A 23,850-nucleotide genomic window follows, 5' to 3' on the forward strand; every position below is an offset into this window, starting at 1 on the left:
ACTTGACGACCGCCTCACGCCGATGTACGTCGGCAAAGTGGCACGGACAGGCAAAATCACGTACATGTACGTGATTTGCCTTCCGCGGGTGGGGGGTCCGATCGGACCCCCCCCCCGGTGCCCGAGGCGGTCGTCTTTTGTCCAGCGGCGATCCGTGATGAGGGGGAGACCATCCGTTCGTGGCCCCCCCCTCGCGATCGCCGCCGGCCAATGAGAACACTCCTTTGCTGCTGTATGCTAAACAGCAGCAAAGGAAGTGATGTCATCTCCCCTCGGGTCGGTATTTTCCGTTCCGGCCCGAGGAGAGAAGACATCTATGTGAGTGCACCAACACACACACACACAGTAGAACATGCCAGGCACACAAAACACCCCGATCCCCCCCCCGATCGCCCCCCGATCCCCCCCCAATCACCCCCCCCCCCCGTCACAAACTGACACCAGCAGTTTTTTTTTTTTTTTTTTTTTCTGATTACTGCATAGTGTCAGTTTGTGACAGTTACAGTGTTGGGACAGTGAGTATTACCCCCCTTTAGGTCTAGGGTACCCCCCTAACCCCCCCTAATAAAGTTTTAACCCCTTGATCACCCCCTGTCACCAGTGTCACTAAGCGATCATTTTTCTGATCGCTGTATTAGTGTCGCTGGTGACGCTAGTTAGTGAGGTAAATATTTAGGTTCGCCGTCAGCGTTTTATAGCGTCATGGACCCCCATATACTACCTAATAAATGTTTTAACCCCTTGATTGCCCCCTAGTTAACCCTTTCACCACTGATCACTGTATAACCGTTACGGATGACGCTGGTTAGTTCGTTTATTTTTTATAGTGTCAGGGCACCCGCCGTTTATTACCGAATAAAGGTTTAGCCCCCTGATCGCCCGGCGGTGATATGCGTCGCCCCAGGCAGCGTCAGATTAGCGCCAGTACCGCTAACACCCACGCATGCAGCATACGCCTCCCTTAGTGGTATAGTATCTGATCGGATCAATATCTGATCCGATCAGATCTATACTAGCGTCCCCAGCAGTTTAGGGTTCCCAAAAACGCAGTGTTAGCGGGATCAGCCCAGATACCTGCTAGCACCTGCGTTTTGTGCCTCCGCCCAGCCCACCCAAGTGCAGTAGCGATCGATCACTGTCACTTACAAAACACTAAACGCATAACTGCAGCGTTCGCAGAGTCAGGCCTGATCCCTGCGATCGCTAACAGTTTTTTTGGTAGCATTTTGGTGAACTGGCAAGCACCAGCCCCAGGCGTCAGGTTAGCGCCAGTACCGCTAACACCCATGCACGCAGCATACGCCTCCCTTAGTGGTATAGTATCTGATCGCATCAATATCTGATCCGATCAGATCTATACTAGCGTCCCCAGCAGTTTAGGGTTCCCAAAAACGCAGTGTTAGCGGAATCAGCCCAGATACCTGCTAGCACCTGCGTTTTGCCCCTCCGCCCGGCCCAGCCCAGCCCACCCAAGTGCAGTATCGATCGATCACTGACACTTACAAAACACTAAACGCATAACTGCAGCGTTCGCAGAGTCAGGCCTGATCCCTGCGATCGCTAACAGTTTTTTTTGTAGCGTTTTGGTGAACTGGCAAGCACCAGCCCCAGGCAGCGTCAGATTAGCGCCAGTACCGCTAACACCCACGCACGCACCGTACACCTCCCTTAGTGGTATAGTATCTGATCGCATCAATATCTGATCCGATCAGATCTATACTAGCGTCACCAGCAGTTTAGGGTTCCCAAAAACGCAGTGTTAGCGGGATCAGCCCAGATACCTGCTAGCACCTGCGTTTTGCCCCTCCGCCCGGCACAGCCCACCCAAGTGCAGTATCGATCGATCACTGACACTTACAAAACACTAAACGCATAACTGCAGCGTTCGCAGAGTCAGGCCTGATCCCTGCGATCGCTAACGTTTTTTGGTAGCGTTTTGGTGAACTGGCAAGCGCCAGTGGCCTAGTACACCCCGGTCGTAGTCAAACCAGCACTGCAGTAACACGTGGTGACGTGGCGAGTCCCATAAGTGCAGTTGAAGCTGGTGAGGTGGCAAGCACAAGTAGTGTCCCGCTGCCACCAAAAAGACAAACACAGGCCCATCGTGCCCATAGTGCCCTTCCTGCTGCATTCGCCAATCCTAATTGGGAACCCACCACTTCTGCAGCGCCCGTACTTCCCCCATTCACATCCCCAACCAAATGCAGTCGGCTGCATGAGAGGCATTTTTATGTCCTTCCGAGTACCCCTACCCAACGAACCCCCAAAAAAGATGTTGTGTCTGCAGTAAGAGCGCGGATATAGGCGTGACACCCGCTATTATTGTCCCTCCTGTCCTGACAATCCTGGTCTTGCATTGGTGAATGTTTTGAACGCTACCATTCACTAGTTGAGTATTAGCGTAGGGTACAGCATTGCACAGACTAGGCACACTTTCACAGGGTCTCCCAAGATGCCATCGCATTTTGAGAGACCCGAACCTGGAACCGGTTACCGTTATAAAAGTTAGTTACAAAAAAAGTGTAAAAAAAAAAAAAAAAAATATGAAATAAAAAAAAATAGTTGTTGTTTTATTGTTCTCTCTCTCTCTATTCTCTCTCTCTATTGTTCTGCTCTTTTTTACTGTATTCTATTCTGCAATGTTTTATTGTTATTGTTATTGTTATTGTTATTATGTTTTATCATGTTTGTTTTTCAGGTGTGTAATTATTTACACTTTACTGTGCTTTATTGTTAACCATTGTTAACCATTTTTTTGTCTTCAGGTACGCCATTCACGACTTTGAGTGGTTATACCAGAATGATGCCTGCAGGTTTAGGTATCATCTTGGTATCATTCTTTTCAGCCAGCGGTCGGCTTTCATGTAAAAGCAATCCTAGCGGCTAATTAGCCTCTAGACTGCTTTTACAAGCCGTGGGAGGGAATGCCCCCCCCCCCCACCGTCTTCCGTGTTTTTCTCTGGCTCTCCTGTCTCAACAGGGAACCTGAGAATGCAGCCGGTGATTCAGCCAGCTGACCATAGAGCTGATCAGAGACCAGAGTGGCTCCAAACATCTCTATGGCCTAAGAAACCGGAAGCTACGAGTATTTCATGACTTAGATTTCGCCGGATGTAAATAGCGCCATTGGGAAATTGGGGAAGCATTTTATCACACCGATCTTGGTGTGGTCAGATGCTTTGAGGGCAGAGGAGAGATCTAGGGTCTAATAGACCACAATTTTTTCAAAAAAGAGTACCTGTCACTACCTATTGCTATCATAGGGGATATTTACATTCCCCGAGATAACAATAAAAATGATTAAAAAAAAAAATATGAAAGGAACAGTTTAAAAGTAAGATTAAAAAAGCAAAAAAATAATAAAGAAAAAAAAAACAAAAAAAAAAAACACCCCTGTCGCCCCCTGCTCTCGCGCTAAGGCGAACGCAAGCGGCGGTCTGTCGTCAAACATAAACAGCAATTGCACCATGCATGTGAGGTATCACCGCGAAGGCCAGATCGAGTGCAGTAATTTTTCCAGTAGACCTCCTCTGTAAATCTAAAGTGGTAACCTGTAAAGGCTTTTGAAGGCTTTTAAACATGTATTTATTTTGTTGCCACTGCACGTTTGTGCGCAATTTTAAAGCATGTCATGTTTGGTATCCATGTACTCGGCCTAAGATCATCTTTTTTATTTCATCAAACATTTGGGCAATATAGCGTGTTTTAGTGCATTAAAATTAAAAAAAGTGTGTTTTTTCCCCAAAAAATGCGTTTGAAAAATCGCTGCGCAATTACTGTGTGAAAAAAAAAAATGAAACACCCACCATTTTAATCTGTAGGGCATTTGCTTTAAAAAAATATATAATGTTTGGGGGTTCAAAGTAATTTTTTTGCAAAAAAAAAAAACTTTTTCATGTAAACAATAAGTGTCAGAAAGGGCTTTGTCTTCAAGTGGTTAGAAGAGTGGGTGATGTGTGACATAAGCTTCTAAATGTTGTGCATAAAATGCCAGGACAGTTCAAAACCCCCCCAAATGACCCCATTTTGGAAAGTAGACACCCCAAGCTATTTGCTGAGAGGCATGTCGAGTCCATGGAATATTTTATATTGCGACACAAGTTGCGGGAAAGAGACAAATTTTTTTTTTTTTTTTTTTGCACAAAGTTGTCACTAAATGATATATTGCTCAAACATGCCATGGAAATATGTGAAATTACACCCCAAAATACATTCTGCTGCTTCTCCTGAGTACGGGGATACCACATGTGTGAGACTTTTTGGGAGCCTAGCCGCGTACGGGACCCCGAAAACCAAGCACCGCCTTCAGGCTTTCTAAGGGCGTGAATTTTTGATTTCACTCTTCACTGCCTATCACAGTTTCGGAGGCCATGGAAAGCCCAGGTGGCACAAAACCCCCCCAAATGACCCCATTTTGGAAAGTAGACACCCCAAGCTATTTGCTGAGAGGTATAGTGAGTATTTTGCAGACCTCACTTTTTGTCACAAAGTTTTGAAAATTGAAAAAAGAAAAAAAAAAATGTTTTTTCTTGTCTTTCTTCATTTTCAAAAACAAATGAGAGCTGCAAAATACTCACCATGCCTTTCAGCAAATAGCTTGGGGTGTCTACTTTCCAAAATGGGGTCATTTGGGGGGGTTTTGTGCCACCTGGGCATTCCATGGCCTCCGAAACTGTGATAGGCAGTAAAGAGTGAAATCAAAAATTTTCACCCTTAGAAATCCTGAAGGCAGTGATTGGTTTTCGGGGTCCAGTACGCGGCTAGGCTCCCAAAAAGTCCCACACATGTGGTATCCCCATACTCAGGAGAAGCAGCTAAATGTATTTTGGGGTGCAATTCCACATATGCCCATGGCCTGTGTGAGCAATATATCATTTAGTGACAACTTTATGAAAAAAAAAAAAAAAAAAAAAAAAAAAGTGTCACTTTCCCGCAACTTGTGTCAAAATATAAAATATTCCATGGACTCAATATGCCTCTCAGCAAATAGCTTGGGGTGTCTACTTTCCAAAATGGGGTCATTTTGGGGGGTTTTGTGCCACCTGGGCATTCCATGGCCTCCGAAACTGTGATAGGCAGTGAAGAGTGAAAGCAAAAATTTACACCCTTAGAAATCCTGAAGGCGGTGATTGGTTTTCGGGGCCCCGTACGCGGCTAGGCTCCCAAAAAGTCCCACACATGTGGTATCCCCATACTCAGGAGAAGCAGCTAAATGTATTTTGGGGTGCAATTCCACATAGGCCCATGGCCTGTGTGAGCAATATATCATTTAGTGACGACTTTTTGTAAATATTTTTTTTTTTTTTTTTTTTTGTCATTTTTCAATCACTTGGGACAAAAAAAATAAATATTCAATGGGTTCAACATGCCTCTCAGCAATTTCCTTGGGGTGTCTACTTTCCAAAATGGGGTCATTTGGGGGGGTTTTGTACTGCCCTGCCATTTTAGCACCTCAAGAAATGACATAGGCAGTCATAAACTAAAAGCTGTGTAAATTCCAGAAAATGTACCCTAGTTTGTAGACGCTATAACTTTTGCGCAAACCAATAAATATACGCTTATTGACATTTTTTTTACCAAAGACATGTGGCCGAATACATTTTGGCCTAAATGTATGACTAAAATTGAGTTTATTGGATTTTTTTTATAACAAAAAGTAGAAAATATCATTTTTTTTCAAAATTTTCGGTCTTTTTCCGTTTATAGCGCAAAAAATAAAAACCGCAGAGGTGATCAAATACCATCAAAAGAAAGCTCTATTTGTGGGAAGAAAAGGACGCAAATTTCGTTTGGGTACAGCATTGCATGACCGCGCAATTAGCAGTTAAAGCGACGCAGTGCCAAATTGGAAAAAGACCTCTGGTCCTTAGGCAGCATAATGGTCCGGGGCTCAAGTGGTTAAGGCATGCTATTGCATTATGTTACCGAACTCTTTAAAGGACATTGATGTGTGCATGCTTTGGAAAAATACTAAATTATAATTACGCTTGTCATTTATTTGGTGTAATTTTGCTTTCTTTCACAATTTTTCCCCGTAAAGAAGCCGTAGGAGGTATAAGTTGTCTCAGTTTGAGTTACTTTAGTAGTTTCCAAATTAGCCCGTCTACTACTGCTGAGATTTAAAGGGCATGAGTCACAGTCCTCTTCATATCATAAGGAATATGTGTCTGTGGTATAATGAGCATATTAAATTTGGGAGAAGTTGAGCCTTCTGGTAAAAGTTAGTAATTTAAAGGGTCTGTGTATAAAAAAGTAAATCTAACAGTATAATCTGCTGTACATATTCAGTTGTGTAACTTAAGCGAAAGGTGTTGGGGGGGGGGGGGGGGGATTACCAGTGTTCCTATTCAGGCATCATCAGCCCATCCTCTTCACAGCGCTCTCTGCATTGTGGATAAAATAATTCTGTAGTCTTTTATGCTGATTCTGTGATATCAGCAGTCGTCGTCAAAGTTGATCGGTCCACAGCTTTTTGTGTTGAAAGATCTACCAAAAGCACTTGCTTGAAGTCATTGCTGCTAAAGGAGGTACAACCAGCTATTAACTCAAGGGGTTCACTTACTTTTACCTCCAGCAGTGGGAATGTTTATTAGTTGTGTTCAATAAAGACACAAGAAATTAGTTTGTGTGTTATCAGTGTAACCACTTGCTGACCGCGCTATACCCGATTGACAGCTACATCGCAGCCGGACAGTTCTGGGAGGGTGACATATGATGACCTTCCATGATCGCACCCACCGTGTCCTCCAGACACCGATGATCACAGATCAGGATAAATAGTCAATCAGTGTCTCTTTACCACGTCATTAGCTGTATCCAATTACAGCTGATCACGATGTAAACACAAGCCAGTTATCAGCATTAGTTACCTTATGCTGACAGCATGAGGAGAGCAGAGCCGATAACCGGCTTGTGTGAAAGGGACATCTACACTGATAATCGGGGCACTGATTATCAGTGTCCTGATTATCAGTGCAGTCCCAACAGTGCCACCAATCCGTGCCCACCAGTGCTGCCAATCAGTGGCCATCAGTGCCTCCTCATCAGTGTCACCGATCAGTGCCACCTCATTAGTGCCCATCAGTGAAGGAGAAAAATTACCTGTTTGCTAAATTTTATAACAAACTATAGAAAACTTTTTATTTTATTTTTTAAATTTTTGGTCTTTTTTCGTTTAGCAAAAAATAAAAAACCCAATGGTGATTAAATGCCACCAAAAGAAAGTTCTAGTTGTGTAAGAAAAAATTAATTATACCAATTTCATATGGGTACAGTGAATATAAGAAGGCGGTACAGTGGTGTAGTGAGTAGCACTCTCGCCTAGCTGTAAAAAGGGTCGCTGAATCCCAACCACGACACTACCTGCCTGGATTTTTGCATGTTCTCCCTGTGCCTGCGTGGGTTTCCTCCCACACTCCGAAGACATGCTGGTAGGTTAATTGGATCCTCTCTAAATTGTCCCTAGTATGTATGAATGTTAGTTAGGAACCTTAGATTGTAAGCTCCTTGAGGGTAGGGAATGATGTGAATGTACAATGTATATGTAAAGCGCTGCGTAAATTGACGGCGCTATATAAGTACCTGAAATAAATAAATGTTGCGCTAACTAGAGTGCATAAATAATATAGACAAATATCACAAATAATATGGCTGAAACATGTAACTAGTAGTAATTCTGCAATGTGACATAAAAAACTAACAAAATAATATTGATGTAAAGGTCCAATCGTGCAAAAATTATCGGTTAAGATAAATAAATCCAAAAAAAAACTCAAAGTGCATAAGAGTGAAAAAAATCAAAAAATTTAAAAAAATCGCATAAAGTGAAAAAAGTCACATTAATAGAAAAAAATCGCATAAAGTGCAAGAAAGTGAAAAAAAAAAAAGCTAATTAAAAAAATAAAGGTGTATAGTCCAACAGGTGCAATATGGTTCCAACATAAATGGAACAAATCTTCATATAACATAAATCAGCCGACATTTTTGTGGTAAAGCCTTTAAGAGGTGGCAGGCACACAGGGGCACTTTTCTTCCAGCAGATGTGTGGAGGGGGAGTTTGAAGCCTTCCATCAGGGATCTGCCAGTGCTGTGACGATCAGAGGATTGATCTCATCTGCTTCCAGACTGCAGGCTTGATTTGACCCGTAGTGGTCTTTATTAGAGGTGAGAGGCTGGGGGAATCATGTGGCGCACCACGGATTGCTGATTGGAGGAATCTGAAACTGATCATTTTTTGCATATGTACTTTTGTTTTTTTGCATGAACTGTTATATGAAGATTTGTTCCATTTATGTTGGAACTATATTGCACCTGTTGGACTATACACATTTATGCGACTTTTTTCACTTTATGCGATTTTTTTGATTTTTTTTCACTCTTATGCACTTTATGAGTTTTTTTTATTTATTTATCTTAATCTATTGTTATTTTTGCACGATTGGACCTTTACATCAATATTATTTTGATAGTTTTTTGATGTCACATTACTGAATTACTACTAGTTACATGTTTCAGCTATATTATTTGTGATATTTGTCTATATTATTTATGCACTCTAGTTAGCGTCACATATTTCTTATATTCATATTTGTTTTTTCTGTGTGGGAACACTTTTATATGTTTGGCGGCTTCTCTTACCCTTAAATTTATTTCTGTTATAGCTCACTTTGGTTTTGCGCATTAGTTCTCCCCTTCTTTTCAGCCCATATGGGTACAGTGTTGTATGACCGCGCCTATGACATTCAAAATGTGACAGCCCTGAAAGCTGAAAATTGGCCTGGGGGGGGGTATAAGTGCCCAGTAGGCAAGTGGTTTAAGCACAGTGGGGTTGATTTACTAAAACTAGACATTGCAAGATCTGGTTCAGCTGTGCATGGTAGCCAAATCGGCTTCTAACTTTGGCTTGTTCAATTAAGCTTTGAAAATAAAAAAACAAAAACCTGGAAGCTGATTGGATTATTTGCAGAGCTGCACCAGATTTTACACTCTCCGGTTTTAGTAAATTAACCCAAATATGTTTGTCTAATGTTGAAATTTAGATGAGGATGGGATAACATTTTTTTGGCAAATTACTGCAGAAAACCAGGTAATTGTAAGGGGGTTTACATACTTTTTCTTGTCACTGTATATGCTAAATAAGATTTTATGCTACGGAATATTTTAAAAATGGTATTGAGAATGAACTTTTGACCATTACAATACTTTGGGAGCTAAGTTCAGTGAAGGAAGATGTCTGTGTGTGTTGTAATCATTCTAGGATCCCTGTAACCTTCCTGAGAAACTTTTGCTCCAGAAAAGAAAAAAAAAAACATCATCTGGTATTTTTCACAAGCATATTTCACCAGAAACCTTTTCCATATTTTTGAGTTATTAAAAAACCTTCCTAATAAAGCAGGATACAGATCCATATAAATCCTGGATGCACTTTAATGTTTATATCCACAGATTGAGTTGCTAGGCAAGATGATTGTATGCCACATTCACTAAACGTTTAAAGATGTCATTTGTCTTGTTTCTCTCCATCTACTGTAAATACTACCAGCAGCAACACTCCTGACCCATAACAGACTGACGGGGCACACTAGCAGTAAACTGACTCCTGGCTACCTGAGGGTAATTGATATAGTGTCTGTAATAACTTGGCGATCTCAAAAGCTTTTCTTGTCCATATAGCTTACTTTACAGTTTGAAGGAGCCATAGCCATTTAAAAGAAAAAAAAATTGATTTCTTTCCATGTAATGTTAAACATATAGAAGTGAGCAATTTGAAGATGATCTTGACAAACTTTCTTGACTGTATTTAAAAAAAATAAAAAATAAACTTCATGCAAAGAACTAATCACACTGTATATGGGTGGGTGTATGTATTTTTTGTTAACTGCTTTACTTTGCAGTAGATTTGTAATGTTGTTAAAGCTAGTTGACTGATCCAGGCACCTCAGCCACACAGCATAGCCAGGACTTTTTCGAACTGTTTGCACTGTAGTTATGCATGCAAGATGACCTAAACTCCCAAAAGAAAATTGGTTCCACTTCAACACGCCCCTTCCCCGCCAGCAGACGTGCTTTTTTTTATCTTTTGCGCTCTAATTTTTTTGTTGGCCCCACCCTCCGCCACCATTCCAGCCTAGGCCAGAATGACATGCATCTGGTTTTTCAGCCTCCTCTGATACTTACATCACATCTCCCAGGAGGCTGCAGCATTCTCACACAGAGTGACCAGGGGACAGGTCTGTCACATCAGAGCTGGCTATCTACACCCAGAAGGAGCAACCTGAAGAAGACCAAGGTGGCAGCATCTTGACCTGGTTCGCAGTGGGATTTCGCTGTGTGGATGACTGGGCTCTGAATGTACAGGATTACATGTAACTGCGAAAAAATAAAAACATGGGGGTGTGAGTTTAGTACCGCTTTAAATCCTGTTTAAGTTTGACCCACCCCAACCTGTAATAAAGGAGCTGCCTCAGATCATATTAGTCTCCCAACCTGTATGTTGGAATCACAGCATTGTGCAAAGCAGTGAAGCAGTAAATGCTGACCTTTTGAAACCTCCGAAGCTGATCTCAAAGTCTAAATGCTCCTGTGCAAGGAATTATAAGAGGCTCATCTCAAGACAGATTTAGGTACGAGATTTATAGATGTATAGATTTACACCCCTATTTTTCTTGGTGACCATTGTCACTGAGGCAGAAAGAGGTAAATTCATTTTAAAGTTGTCATTACAGCAAGGGGCAAAAGAAAATCTTTCAATTGGGGCAATGTTGTGGGGGCAGCTATTTTGGGGAAGATTACCTCTCTCTGTATTGGCGATGCAACAGGAAGTAAGTGTGTGTGTGGGGGGGGGGGAGAATCTCCCCAGCAGGACAGACAATCAAAAATTTAAACAAAAGCACTTTGGCTGTACATACACTTTAGCCACTTAACCACTTGCCGACCGGCTGGCTCCTGTACATATACGTCGGCACTTTAAAGATGGATATTTCGGTAATGGCAACAGCTGCTGCCATAACCGAGATATCCATCTTTTCAGTGAGCTGTCCTGTTAACGATCATAGTGGTCTCTGCCGCGGATTTGCCACGAGATCACAGTTATCGGTGGCCGGAGAGGGCCTCCCCTTCCCGCCGATCTCCCGCACCCTCCGCCGCTTACCGGAGCCATCGGCAGCGGCGGAGGCGATCGGGACCTGTCCATGGCTGGGTATGGAGACAAGTGAGGGGAAGATGGCCCCACCCGTCTCCATACCATAGCATTTTTTTCTTTTATTGCATTTAAGTCCAAATATGAGATCTGAGAACTTTTTGACCCCAGATCTCATATTTAAGAGGACCTGTCATGCGTTTTTCTATTACAAGGGATGTTGACATTCCTTGTAATAGGAATAAAAGTGACCCAAATTAAAAAAAAAAAAAAAAAAAAACTGTAAAAATAAATAAAATCAAGTAAAATAAATAAGATTTTTTTTTTTTTTTTTAAGCGCCCCGTCCCGACGAGCTTGCGTGCCGAAGCTCCCGCATACGTGAGTAGCGCCCGCATATAAAAATGGTGGTCAAACCACACGTGAGGTTTCGCCGCGATTGTTAGAACGAGAGCAATAATTCTAGCCCTAGACCTCCTCTGTAACTCAAAACATGCAACCTGTAGAATTTTTTAAACATTGGCCTATGGAGATTTTTAAGAGTAAAAGTTTGATGCCGTTCCACGAGCGGGCGCAATTTTTAAGCGTGACATGTTGGGTATCAATTTACTCAGCGTAACATTATCTTTCACTATATAAAAAAAAAAACTGGGCTAACTTTACTGTTGCCTTATTTTTTTTATTCAAAAACTGAATTTTTTCCAAAAAAAGTGCTCTTGTAAGACCGCTGCGCAAATACGGTGTGCCAAAAAGTATTGCAATGACCACCATTTTATAGAAAAAAAATGTATAATGTTTAGGGGTTATAAGTAATTTTCTAGCAAAAAAAACAAACTTGTTTTTAACTTGTAAACACAGAGTCTGAAAGAGAGGCTCGGTCTTTAAGTGGTTTTTAAAGCAGAGTTCCAGGCTGGGGGAAAAAAAAATAAAAGTCAGCAGCTACAAATACTGTACCTGCTGAGTTTTAAAATAAGGACACTTGCCTGTCCAGTGACTGGCACCACAAGCTGATCCGTCCATTGGCTTTGGGTAAGGCTTCACAGCCGGTTTCCTACTGCATATGCGCAAGTCGCGCATTGCTTTCTGAATTGTCTCGTCGTCTCCTGGGACACACACAGGTCCCAGAAGGCAGCAGGGGGAAGGAGAGGGGCCGGTTGCAACCACAGAAGTGACGTACCTTGCCGTGACAACGTAGGACGAGAGTCCCGAAGAAAAATACAAAACAAAAGTACCAAAAAGTGTGCGTGTGGGGTTTGGTCAATTGTTTGAAAAAGTGTTCTCTTTTTGCCTGGAACTCCGCTTTAAGTACTAACCTCTCTATACCTTTTCATTACCAGGTCATTTTTCATTGCTCTGATAGCTTAATATATACTCAGTCATGCAGCACTGTACCCAGCTGAACTTTATATAATTTTTGAGACAGAGCTCTCTTTTCTACTTCTTTTTTTTTTTAACTTTATAATGTAAAGACAGAAAATTTGGGGATGCTTACATCTACCATTCATTTCAATACTTTTGAAGAATAAAAGAAAATATATTTTTAAAACCTGATCACACGCAAGGAGTTGTGTAATGAGGTGTATACTACCTCTTGAAGCTCTTTTATTATTTCCTTTTGTATCTCTCCTCTCCAGAGTGCTGGTGTATAGCGAAAGCTCAGTGAACCAGTACCCTTGCGCTTATCTCCTTGTGAGCTAAATTCACTAAAGAAAATCTCATGAGATAATTAAATCACGTAACACTTTTTTTCCAAATTGTCTCATAAAATGCTGAAAATGTCAATTCACTATCGCCTTATGATGAGTTATTTACCTCACAAACCAAAAACACTCAGTAAATAACTCATACAACGGTGTTAAATTCAATTCACTAATGTAAATAAATCAATTATAAATAAGTTAACCACTTGAGGACCAGGCCTATTTTTCAAACTTGTTAAAATCAGTTTTTTTTTTGCTAGAAAATTACTTGGAACCCCCAAACATTTATTTATATATATATATATATATCTATATATATATATATAGATAGATAGATAGATATCTATCTATCTATCTATATATATATATATATATATAGATATATATATATATATATATCTATATATATATTTCTAACACCCTAGATAATAAAATAGTGTTGTTGCAATACCTTTTGTCACACCGTATTTGTGTAGCGGTCTTACAAGCGCACTTTTAAAAAAAAAAAAGTAAACTTTTTGAATTAAAAAAGAGAACAGTAAAGATACCCAACATGTCATGCTTCAAAGTTGCGCCCCGCTCGTGGAATAGCGACAAACTTTTACCCTTTCACGTATGCGTTTGCTTCTGCATGTGAGCTCGGCGGGACAGGGCGGGGTTTAAATTTTTTTTCTCTTTTTTTATTATTTATTTGACCTATTTATTTTTACACTGTTCTTTAAAAAAAAAAAATTGTGTCACTTTTATTCCTATTACAAGGAATGTAAAAATCTCTTGTAATAGAAAAAATGCATGACAGGACCTCTTAAATATGAGATATGGTGTCAAAAAGAACTCAAATCTCATATTTACACTATAAAATGCATTAAAAAAAAAAAAAAAGTCGTTTGAAAAAATAAAAATGTTGCTTTAAGTGCTGTGGGTGGAAGTGATGTTTTGACGTCACTTCTGCCCTGCAATGGTATGGAGCTGGGTGGGGGCCATCTTCCCCTCACTCAGCTCCATACCACAGAGGGGATAGGACGCGATCGCCTCTGACCGCGGCGGAGGACACTGGAGCACTGTGGGAGGGGGGCCCTCTCCCACCGCCGATAAAAGTGATCTTGCGGCCAATCCGCCGCAGAGATCACTTTTATCTGAAAAGCAGACCACCCGCTAAAGAAGAGGATACTGGGGTTATGGCAGCTAGCTAACGATATTCCTATTCAAAGTGCTGATGTGCAACGACGGCGGACGGTCCGTAAGTGGTTAAATAAGTAGTGGTCCACACATGAGGTATTTAGCCACTTGCCGACCAGCCGCTGCAGTTGTACTGCGGCAGAATGGCACAGCTGGGCGAAGCGACGTTATGTAACGTCGCTTCGCCCTGTGGCCACTAGGACCTTCTTGCCCCCAGAGCCGATGCGAGTGCCTGGCGGTCACGATCACCGCCGGGTTCCTGCGATCGCGGCTGACACACGGAGAACCGGGATCTGTGTGTGTAAACAGATTACTAGTAATCTAGTAAAAAAAAAATTAATAATAAAAATTCCATAAAACTATGCCCTATTTTGCAGACGGTATAACTTTTGCGCAAACCAATCAATATACGCCTATTGCGTTTTTTTGGGTTTTTTTACCAAAAATATGTAGAATACATGTCGGCCTAAACTGAGGAAAATTTTTTTTTTTTTTATATATATATTCTTGGTGGATATTTATTATAGCAAAAAGTTAAAATTATTGCGTTTTTTTTCAAAATTGTCGCTCTATTGTTTATTTGCTATTATTTTTGCTATTTGTTTATAGCGCAAAAAATAAAAACCGTAGAGGGGATCAGGTACCACCAAAAAAAAGCTCTATTTGTGGGAAAAAAAGGACGTCAATTTTGTTTGGGTGAACGTCGCAACACCACGCAATTGTCAGTTAAAGTGATGCAGTGCCGAATCGCCAAAAGTGCTCTGGTCAGGAAGGGGGTAAAATCTTCTGGGGCTGAAGCGGTTAAGGAATGTAAAAATATAAAAGCCAAATTGGAGTAGTCTACGTTTTTGGATCAGTTTTTTCAAAAGTAATACATAGAAACCTAAATATGGAAAAACACAGAATCATTGGGGTTGGTTTATTTAACCTCTTCCCGACCAGCCGCCGCAGTTACACTGCGGCAGGTTGGCACTGCTGCATGAGCCGTCGTAGCTGTACGTCAGCTCTTTAAGATGCTGTAGCAGGCGCCACAGAGTGTCCCCGGAGCCGATGCGTGTGTCCAGCGGGCACGAAGACCGCCGGGCATCCACGATCGCTCGTGATAGAGCGAGAACCGGGATCTGTGTGTGTAAACACACAAATCCCAGTTCTGTCGAGAGAGGAGAGAGATTGTGAAGTAGGAACAACTATCTCTCTCCTCCTCTAGTTGGCCACATTCCCCCCACAGTTGGAACACACATAGGGAACACATTTAACCCCTTGGTCGATCGCCCCCTAGTGTTAACCCCTTCCCTGCCAGTGACATTTATAGAGTAATCAGTGGCTATTTATAGCAGTGGTCATCAACCCTGTCCTCAGGGCCCACTAACAGGCCAGGTTTGCAAGATAACTGAAATACATCACAGGTGACATCATTTGCTGCTCAGTGATTGCAGTATTCTAGTCTGCATCTCCCCAAGGTAATACATAAAACCTGGCCTGTTAGGGGGCCCTGAGGACAGGGTTGATGACCACTGATTTATAGCACTGATCACTGTATGAATGTCAATGGTCCCAAAAAAGTTTCCGATTTGTCCGCCGCAATGTCTCAGCCCCGATAAAAATCGCAGATCGCCGCCATTACTAGTAAAAAAAATAATAATAATAAAAATGCCATAAATCTATCCCCTATTATGTAGACACTATAACTTTTGCACAAACCAATCAATAAACGCTTATTGCGTTTTTTGGGGGGTTTTTTGCAAAAAATATGTAGAAGAATACATGTCGGCCTAAACTGATTTTTTTTTTTTTTTTTTTAAATTGTCGCTCTTTTTTTGTTTTATAGCGCAAAAAATAAAAGCTGCAGAGGTGGTCAAATACCACCAAAAGAAAGCTATATTTTTGGGAAAAAAAGGACATCGATTTTATTTGGGTAAAGTGTTGCATGACCCCACAATTGTCGGTTAAAGCGATGCAGTGCCTGAAGTGGTTAAAGTATAACTTAAGGAAAAACTTTTTTTTTTTGGATAGAGGGAAGGATTAGACCACCCTGACAGGATTTTATAGCTGTCTGTGTCCTGTTTACCATTATCATTGAAAGTGAAAGTAGAAGAAATCCCACATTTGGGTTGTCTGTAGAAAAGTAATAAAGGGGAAATCTTCCAATTGGGACACTGGTTCTGGTGAGCTGGGGGGCCCCAAGGTATTCTTTTCATTTGTAGGGATTTCCTCACATTTCCTGCTCTGGCTATGTGACAGAAGTGAAGGGAAATCTCGCCAATGACAAAGTTGTCTTTTTAATTGGTGGAAGAAGGGTATTTATATACAGTATCTCACAAAAGTGAGTACACCCCTCACACTTTTGTAAATATTTTATTATATCTTTTCATGTGACAACACTGAAGAAATTACACTTTGCTACAATGTAAAGTAGTGAGTGTACAGCTTGTATAACAGTGTAAATTTGCTGCCCCCTCAAAATAACTCAACACACAGCCATTAATGTCTAAACCGCTGGCAACAAAAGTGAGTACACCCCTAAGTGAAAATGTCCAAATTGGGCCCAATTAGCCATTTTCCCTCTCCGGTGTCATGTGACACGTTAGTGTTACAAGGTCTCAGGTGTGAATGGGGAGCAGGTGTGTTAAATTTGGTGTTATCGCTCTCTCTCATACTGGTCACTGGAAGGATCTGAAAAAAAGAATTGTTGCTCTACATAAAGATGTCCTAGGCTATATTAAGATTGCCAAGACCCTGAAACTGAGCTGCAGCACAGTGGCCAAGACCATACAGCAGTTTAACAGGACAGGTTCCACTCAGAACAGGCCTCGCCATGGTCGACCAAAGAAGTTGAGTGCATGTGCTCAGCGTCATATCCAGAGGTTGTCTTTGGGAAATAGACGTATGAGTGCTGGCAGCATTGCTGCAGAGGTTAAAGGGGCGAGGGGTCAGCCTGCCAGTGCTCAGACCATATGCCGCACACTGCATCAAATTTTTCTGCATGGCTGTTGTCCCAGAAGGAAGCCTCTTCTAAAGATGATGCACAAGAAAGCCCACAGTTTGCTGAAGACAAGCAGACTAAAGACATGGATTACTGGAACCAAGTCCTGTGGTCTGATGAGACCAAGATAAACTTATTTTGTTCAGATGGTGTCAAGCATGTGTGGCGGCAACCAGCTGAGGAGTACAAACACAAGTGTTTCTTGTTTCTTTGTTCCATCGGAAAAATATAGAACATGTTCTCTATCTAAGTCCGTCTGAATTTTCGACGTAAAAGTCTGATGGGGCATACACATGGTCGGAATATACGATGAAAAGCTCCCATCAGACTTTTTCTGTCGGAAATTCCGACCGTGTGTACAGGGCATTAGTGTCAGATTTGTCCACCGCAATGTCGCAGTCCCAATAAAAAATGCTGATCGCCGCCATTACTAGTAAAAGTCCCTAAATCCCATAGATTGTAGACGCTAAAATTTTGCGCAAACCAATCAATATACGCTTTTCGGGATTTTTTTTTTTTAACCAAAAATATGTAGCAGAATATATATTGGCCTAAATTGATGACGAAATTAGATTTTTTTAGATTTTTTTTTTTATTGGATATGTTTTATAGCGGAAAGTAGGAAATATTTTTTTTTTTTCAAAATTGGCAGTCTTTTTTTTGTTTATAGCGCAAAAATTTAAAACCGCAGAGATGATCAAATACCAACAAAAGAAATCTCTATTTGTGGGAAAAAAAGGAATTGCACGACCCCGCAATTGTCAGATAACCACTTGCCGACCAGCCACCGTCATTATACTGTGGCAGATCGGCACGATCCAGCGAGCCGTCGTAGCCATACGTCGGCTCCTTTAAGCAGGACAGCAGGCGCCATTGCGGCCACACGAGGCAGAACAGGGACGTTTGTGTGTGTAAACAAACTAATCCCTGTTCTGTTCTGAGAGGAGATGCAGGTCGTGAGTTCCTAATAGCTAGGAACCACGATCTGTCATCTACAGTCAGTCCCCTCCCCCTACAGTTAGAACACAGTCAGGGAACACAGTTAACCCCTTGATCGCCCCCTAGTGTTAACCCCTTCCCTGCCAGTGACATTTATACAGTAATCAGTGCATTTTTATAGCACTGATCGCTGTATAATTGTCAATCATCCCACAAATGTGTCAAAAGTGTCCGATGTGTCCACCATAATGTCGCAGTCACGATAAAAATCGCACATCGCCGTCATTACTAGTAAAAAAAAAAAATAATAAAAATGGCATAAATCTATCCCCTATTTAGTAGACGCTATAACTTTTGTGCAAACAAATCAATATACGCTTATTGTGATTTTTATTACCAAAAATATGTAGAAGAATACATATCGGCCTAAAGTGAGAAAAAAAATTTGCTTTTTTAAAAGAAAATTGGGGATATTTATTATAGCAAAAAGTACAAAATATTGTGTTCTTTTCAAAGTTGTTGCTCTTTTTTTGTTTATAGCGCAAAAAATAAAAACCGCATAGATGATCAAATGCCACCAAAAGAAAGCTCTATTTTTGTGAAAAAAAGGACATCAATTTTATTTGGGTACAGTGTCAAACGACCGCGCAGTTAAAGCGATGCAGTGCCGTATCGCAAAAAGTGCTCTGGTCATTGAGCAGCCAAGTCTTCCGGGGCTGAAGTGGTTAAAGTAACTGCCGTATCTCAAAAAATGGTCTGGTCAGTAAAGGGGTAAAACCTTATGGAGCTGAAGTGGTTACATTTCTGAAACGTCTCCCTAAAGAGGAGCTCCATTCCTCCCAATATAAGTCAGCAGCTACAAATACTGTCAATCAGGTATACCCCCCAAAAAAGTGTCAAATATAAAAGAGGAGGGGGGGAAAGAATGGAATTTCCCCTTTTGGGTGAAGTTTCACTTTAATACCCGAATTACCTTGAATGTAAATTAAATTGGGAAAAATTCCAGTGTAAAATTTACTAGTGCAAATGCTGAATTAGAATTTTCTATTTTGTCTTCTATTTCCTAATTTCATCATTCATCTTAGCATTAGAAATGCTGTAAGCAGTACTAAGCATGACCTGTATGTTGAATATAACAACAAAAAAAATTAAACCGGTGTTAAGTAACTGTGACAACATGAGGGTTCTTGAGGTTACAATAATACAGTGTGTGTGTATCTAATAAACTCTGTTCTATTTATTTTATGCCAATATAAACAATAGAAAAACTATTACGTATGTCTCGTGACCTTCTCAACTGAAATTAAATGCTTACATTTCCTTTCCAGTATTTATAGTAGAATTGGTTTACATTAAAGTCCGCCTCAGTGCCTTGTTAAAATACTTTAAAGCAATTGCTGTTATTACTCCACAGGAGAATGACTCAGGAACTCTGGACACTGTTGGAGCAATAGTTGTTGACCAAGATGGAAACGTAGCTGCTGCTGTCTCCAGTGGTGGACTAGCCATGAAACATCCTGGAAGAGTTGGCCAGGTGAATAGCCTTTTATGTAAAATATGACTCATCTATTGTTTCTGCTCTAAGGAAAATGTCACTCTTGGTTTGTATAGTTCATTGAATCTCCTCCCCTCCCTACAACTATGGAAACAGCAGGAGTTAAATACAGAGGATCATTTGATAACAGATCTAGTAAATCGACTATATTTTAGCAGCCAGTAAAATGAAAAAAAAAAAAAAAATCCCTGGTATATTGCTATCAATGTGAGCCCATGGCAAGTAAAGTCAGTCAGTAAACTTCTAATACAATTCAGGCAAAAGCAATTGTGTTAAAGTTAACCGTTCTCTCTATTTACATGACATGACCTGTTTCATAAAATTCAGTTTTTAATTTTTTTTAGAAATGCATCCTGTTTTCACATGATTCAACACTCCGCAACATCATTTTAATGCATTCGTTTGTATGGGTGAGCCTACAGTGGGCTTGGACCGAGTTGTTGCTTGAATACATAATCATTTGTGAAATTGGGGCCATTTATATGATGGTGATACTGACAACTATATAGACTGACTGGCAACCAGCTTCACACCATACATGTCATGATGTAAGATTAGAGCTGGTAGGCAAGTAGGCTGTTGAAATTACAAATTATTTTTCATGCGTTTCTTGCAAAAAGGAGAATAGTATTTAGTCAAAAGCCTTACAACCTAAAAAATGGTTGCAAGCATTCAGCAATGCCCACTATATTTGTCTTCACTCAAATTTCCCTTAAAGGAGTTTAGTTATTAAGTATCACAATTTAAAATCTGCATACCTGGAAAAGAAACTGGTTACTCCTTACCTCTCTCACATTGCCAGATCACTGTTAGGTTCATTTCTCAGCTGAAGTTTTGAAGTGAAACCAACAATATGGGAGCGTCAATCACCTAGGTCCCTGCTGTTCTAGATGGTTCCTCCCTCTGACCTCCATGTTATTACTTAGCCCTGCAATGAGTGGAGGTCAGAGGGGGGAGACCACTAATACAGGAATGCCAATCATCCCTGCAGTAAGAGTTGGTTTACCTTCTGATTTCAGAAGACAATTTCCCATGAACCGAGTGGCTTGACCAGAGGGAAAGTTAAGTATTCACTTTCTTCTTTTTCAGTTATGCCTATTTTGAATTGTGATAGTTACTGACATGGTTGCTTTAAAGCGGTTGTAAAAGCATTATCTTAATCGTACATCACGGGACACAAAGCCATAGTAATTACTATGTAGGTTATAGGCCACCTTCAGGTGATGGACACTGGCACACCCTGAGACAGGAAGTCCACTCCCTATATAACCCCTCCCAGTACTGGGAGTACCTCAGTTTTTTCGCCAGTGTCTAAAGTGTTGGTCACGAGTAAAGATGTGCTGTGCTGAGCTCCACTGGAGCAATCCTTGCTGGGGCTAGCTATGCAGCCGAATTCATTCAAAGTGTCTTTTTAGGCCGAATTGAATGCTACACGGGCCTCGTGGCGGAAGAAACTAGGTTTAGCCCGTAAGGCTTCTATTTCTAGAGAGCTGGACCCTATCCAGTGCTTTTGGTTTTTCAGCCATAAGTTTTTTCTGGCGGGGTGCTATTACGGGTCCAGGAGTGCTGATCCCCCGATAAAAAGGGGCCCCAGTTCCTAAAAGTTTTTTAAACGGAGCCCACCGTGAGGGGTGAAGATTGGGCCTGTTGGTTTTACCACGGAAGTCCCTGCGACGGGAAAGGTAAGTGGAGATTTCTAAGGAATTTTAAAGTTTCTTATGAACTGCCTCCTTTAAAAAAAGTAAATGTTGTCATGCCTAAAAGTCACCACTGGGGGGGGCTGTATAGAGCATGTGCCTTGTCATGCTTTCTCAGATTATGCTGTTGTCAGCAGAAGCTGCATCTTCCTCTGGATAGCAGTCACAGGACTCCGGTAAGATGTTGGGGGGGATTTTTCTCTAAAAAACACCCCCCACCCGGACAAAAGCTCTCCCCCTTGCTATAGATTTCCCAATGTATCTGTCTCCAGGGTGCTCCGAAGCCTCAGTTGGTGGTTGATAACCAAGAATCTGCAGAAGGTAAAATCTTTCCTACCAGTTACCTGGAAGATGGTAACAATGACATTGCCCATCAACATTCTAGAGATCTGGGCAGCGCGCTTGGCCCTGAGGGCCTGAAAGGTTCAGGTTACGAAATTGTCCTGTCAGGATCCAATCCGACAATTCCACAGCAGTGGCCTATATCAATCACCAATGGGGGCACGAGAAGTCGTGCGGCCCAGAGAGAGGTGAATCATATCTTAACTTGGGCAGAAAACAATGTACCTTGCCTGTCGACAGTCTTCATTCCGGGAATAGAAAATTGGCAGGCGGACTACTTGAGTCGCCAGCAGTTGTTCCCTGGAGAATGTTCCCTTCACCCCGATTATCTTCTTGGCAATGCGACGAAGATGGGGGATCCCAGACGTAGATCTGTTTGCGTCCAGGTTTAACAAGAGAATCGACAACTTTGTGTCAAGAACAAGGGATCCGCTAGCATGCCGAACAGATGCTTTAGTATTCCCAGGGAATCAGTTCTCACTGATTTATGCATTTCCTCCTATTCTGCTGCTTCCACGACTGCTTCGCAGGATCAAGCAGGAAGGAAAATCGATGATTCTTGTGGCCCCGGCGTGGCCCAGAAGATCTTGGTATGCAGAAATCATAAAGATGGTGGTAGGGGACTTATGGACCCTACCAACACATCCAGACCTTCTCTCGCAAGGTCCGGTATTCCATCCTACCTTACAAGCGCTAAATTTAATGGTTTGACTATTGAGACCCACATTCTGAAGAAGCGTGGGCTGTCAGGTCCAGTGGTATTTACCTTGGTTAATGCAGAGAAGCTGGCTACCAGAATCATAGATTATAGAGTCTGGAAAACATATGTCTCCTGGTGAATCCAGGGGTTGGCACCCCAGGAAGTATGTCATAGGTAGAATCCTTAATTTTCTGTAGATGGGGTCAGAAATTAAGCTGGCCTTGTGTACTATCAAAGGCCAGGTCTCGGCCTTATCGGTATTATTTTAACAACCACTTGCTTCACATTCTTTGGTTCGTAGCTTATTCAGGGGGTAATGCGGCTTAATCCTCCGGTTAAGTCACCCCTGAACCCTTGGGACTTGAATTTAGCTCTGTCGGCATTGCTGAAACAGCCTTTTTGAGTCGATACAGCATATTCCCCTGGTCCTTTTGACAAGGAAACTAATTTTATGGTAGCCATATCTTCTGCAAGAAAGGTATCAGAGTTGGCTGCTCTTTCTTGTAAAGAGCCATTTTTGATTATACACAAGGATAAGGTAGTATTGCGTCCTCATCCTAACTTTCTACCAAAGGTAGTGTCTAGTTTTTATCCGAACCAGAATATTGTTCTACCTTCATTTTTCCCAGAACCCTGTTGTACGGAAGGGAAATTACTACATTCTCTTGATGTGGTGAGAGCACTCAAGGTCTACTTGAAGGCGACTGCTCAGATTCGAGAAACGGATGTTTTGTGTTGTTGCCTGAAGGTCCTAGAAAAAGGACAGGCAGCATCGAAATCTACTATTTCCAAATGGATTCAGCAAGTAACTGTTCATGCTTATGGTTTTAAGAGGAGGATTCCACCCTCTTAAATCAAACGCGCACTCCACTAGGACTGTTAGTGCTTGGTGGGAGTGCATCACCAAGCTTCCATGTTTCAAATCTGCAAGGCCTCAACTTGTTCTTCAGTCCATACATTTACCAGATTTTATCAGGTGAATGTAAAAAGGCATGAGGATATCACCTTTGGGCATAGTGTGCTGCTGGCAGCAGTATAAGTCCTCTAGTCTCATGTTGCCCTATTTCTGTTGTGTACCCCTCCCCTCAGTTGGCATTGCTCTGGGACATCCCACATAGTAATTACTATGACTCTGTGTCCCGTGATGTACGATTAAGAAAATAGGATTTTTATAACAGCTTACCTGTAAAATCCTTTTCTTTGAAGTACATCATGGGACACAGAGGTCCCTCCCCTTTTTCTGGTATACACATGTATTGCTTTGCTACAAAAACTGAGGTACTCCCAGTAGTGGGAGGGGTTATATAGGGAGTGGACTTCCTGTCTTGGGGTGTGCCAGTGTTCATCACATTGAAGGTGGCCTGTAACCCACATAGTAATTACTATGGCTCTGTGTCCCATGATGTACTTCAGAGAAAAGGATTTTACAGGTAAGCTGTTATAAAAATCCTATTTTTTTTTTTTCCTAAAATAAAATTAAAATGCAATGGAGTGCCCACCCTTTGCAGCTATGACAGCTTCAACTCTTCTCAGAAGGCTGTCCACAAGGTTTAGGAGTGCGTCTATGGGAATGTTTGACCATTCTTCCAGAATCACATTTGTGAGGCCAGGCACTGATGT

General features: G+C 41.6%; 1 protein-coding gene across 3 annotated transcripts in view; it reads left to right on the plus strand.

Moving 5' to 3' along the window:
• Positions 1 to 23,850, plus strand: part of TASP1 (taspase 1) — a 354,361-nt gene that overhangs the window by 159,117 nt on the left and 171,394 nt on the right. For all 3 annotated transcript variants that reach the window (XM_073628255.1, XM_073628257.1, XM_073628256.1), the window contains one exon: positions 19,351 to 19,470. In XM_073628255.1, the coding sequence (XP_073484356.1) occupies positions 19,351 to 19,470 (120 nt within the window). The remainder of the gene's footprint in view (positions 1 to 19,350; positions 19,471 to 23,850) is intronic.

Source organism: Aquarana catesbeiana, linkage group LG04 (assembly GCF_042186555.1).
Source record: "Aquarana catesbeiana isolate 2022-GZ linkage group LG04, ASM4218655v1, whole genome shotgun sequence".
In the NCBI taxonomy this organism is placed as follows: Eukaryota; Metazoa; Chordata; class Amphibia; order Anura; family Ranidae; genus Aquarana; species Aquarana catesbeiana.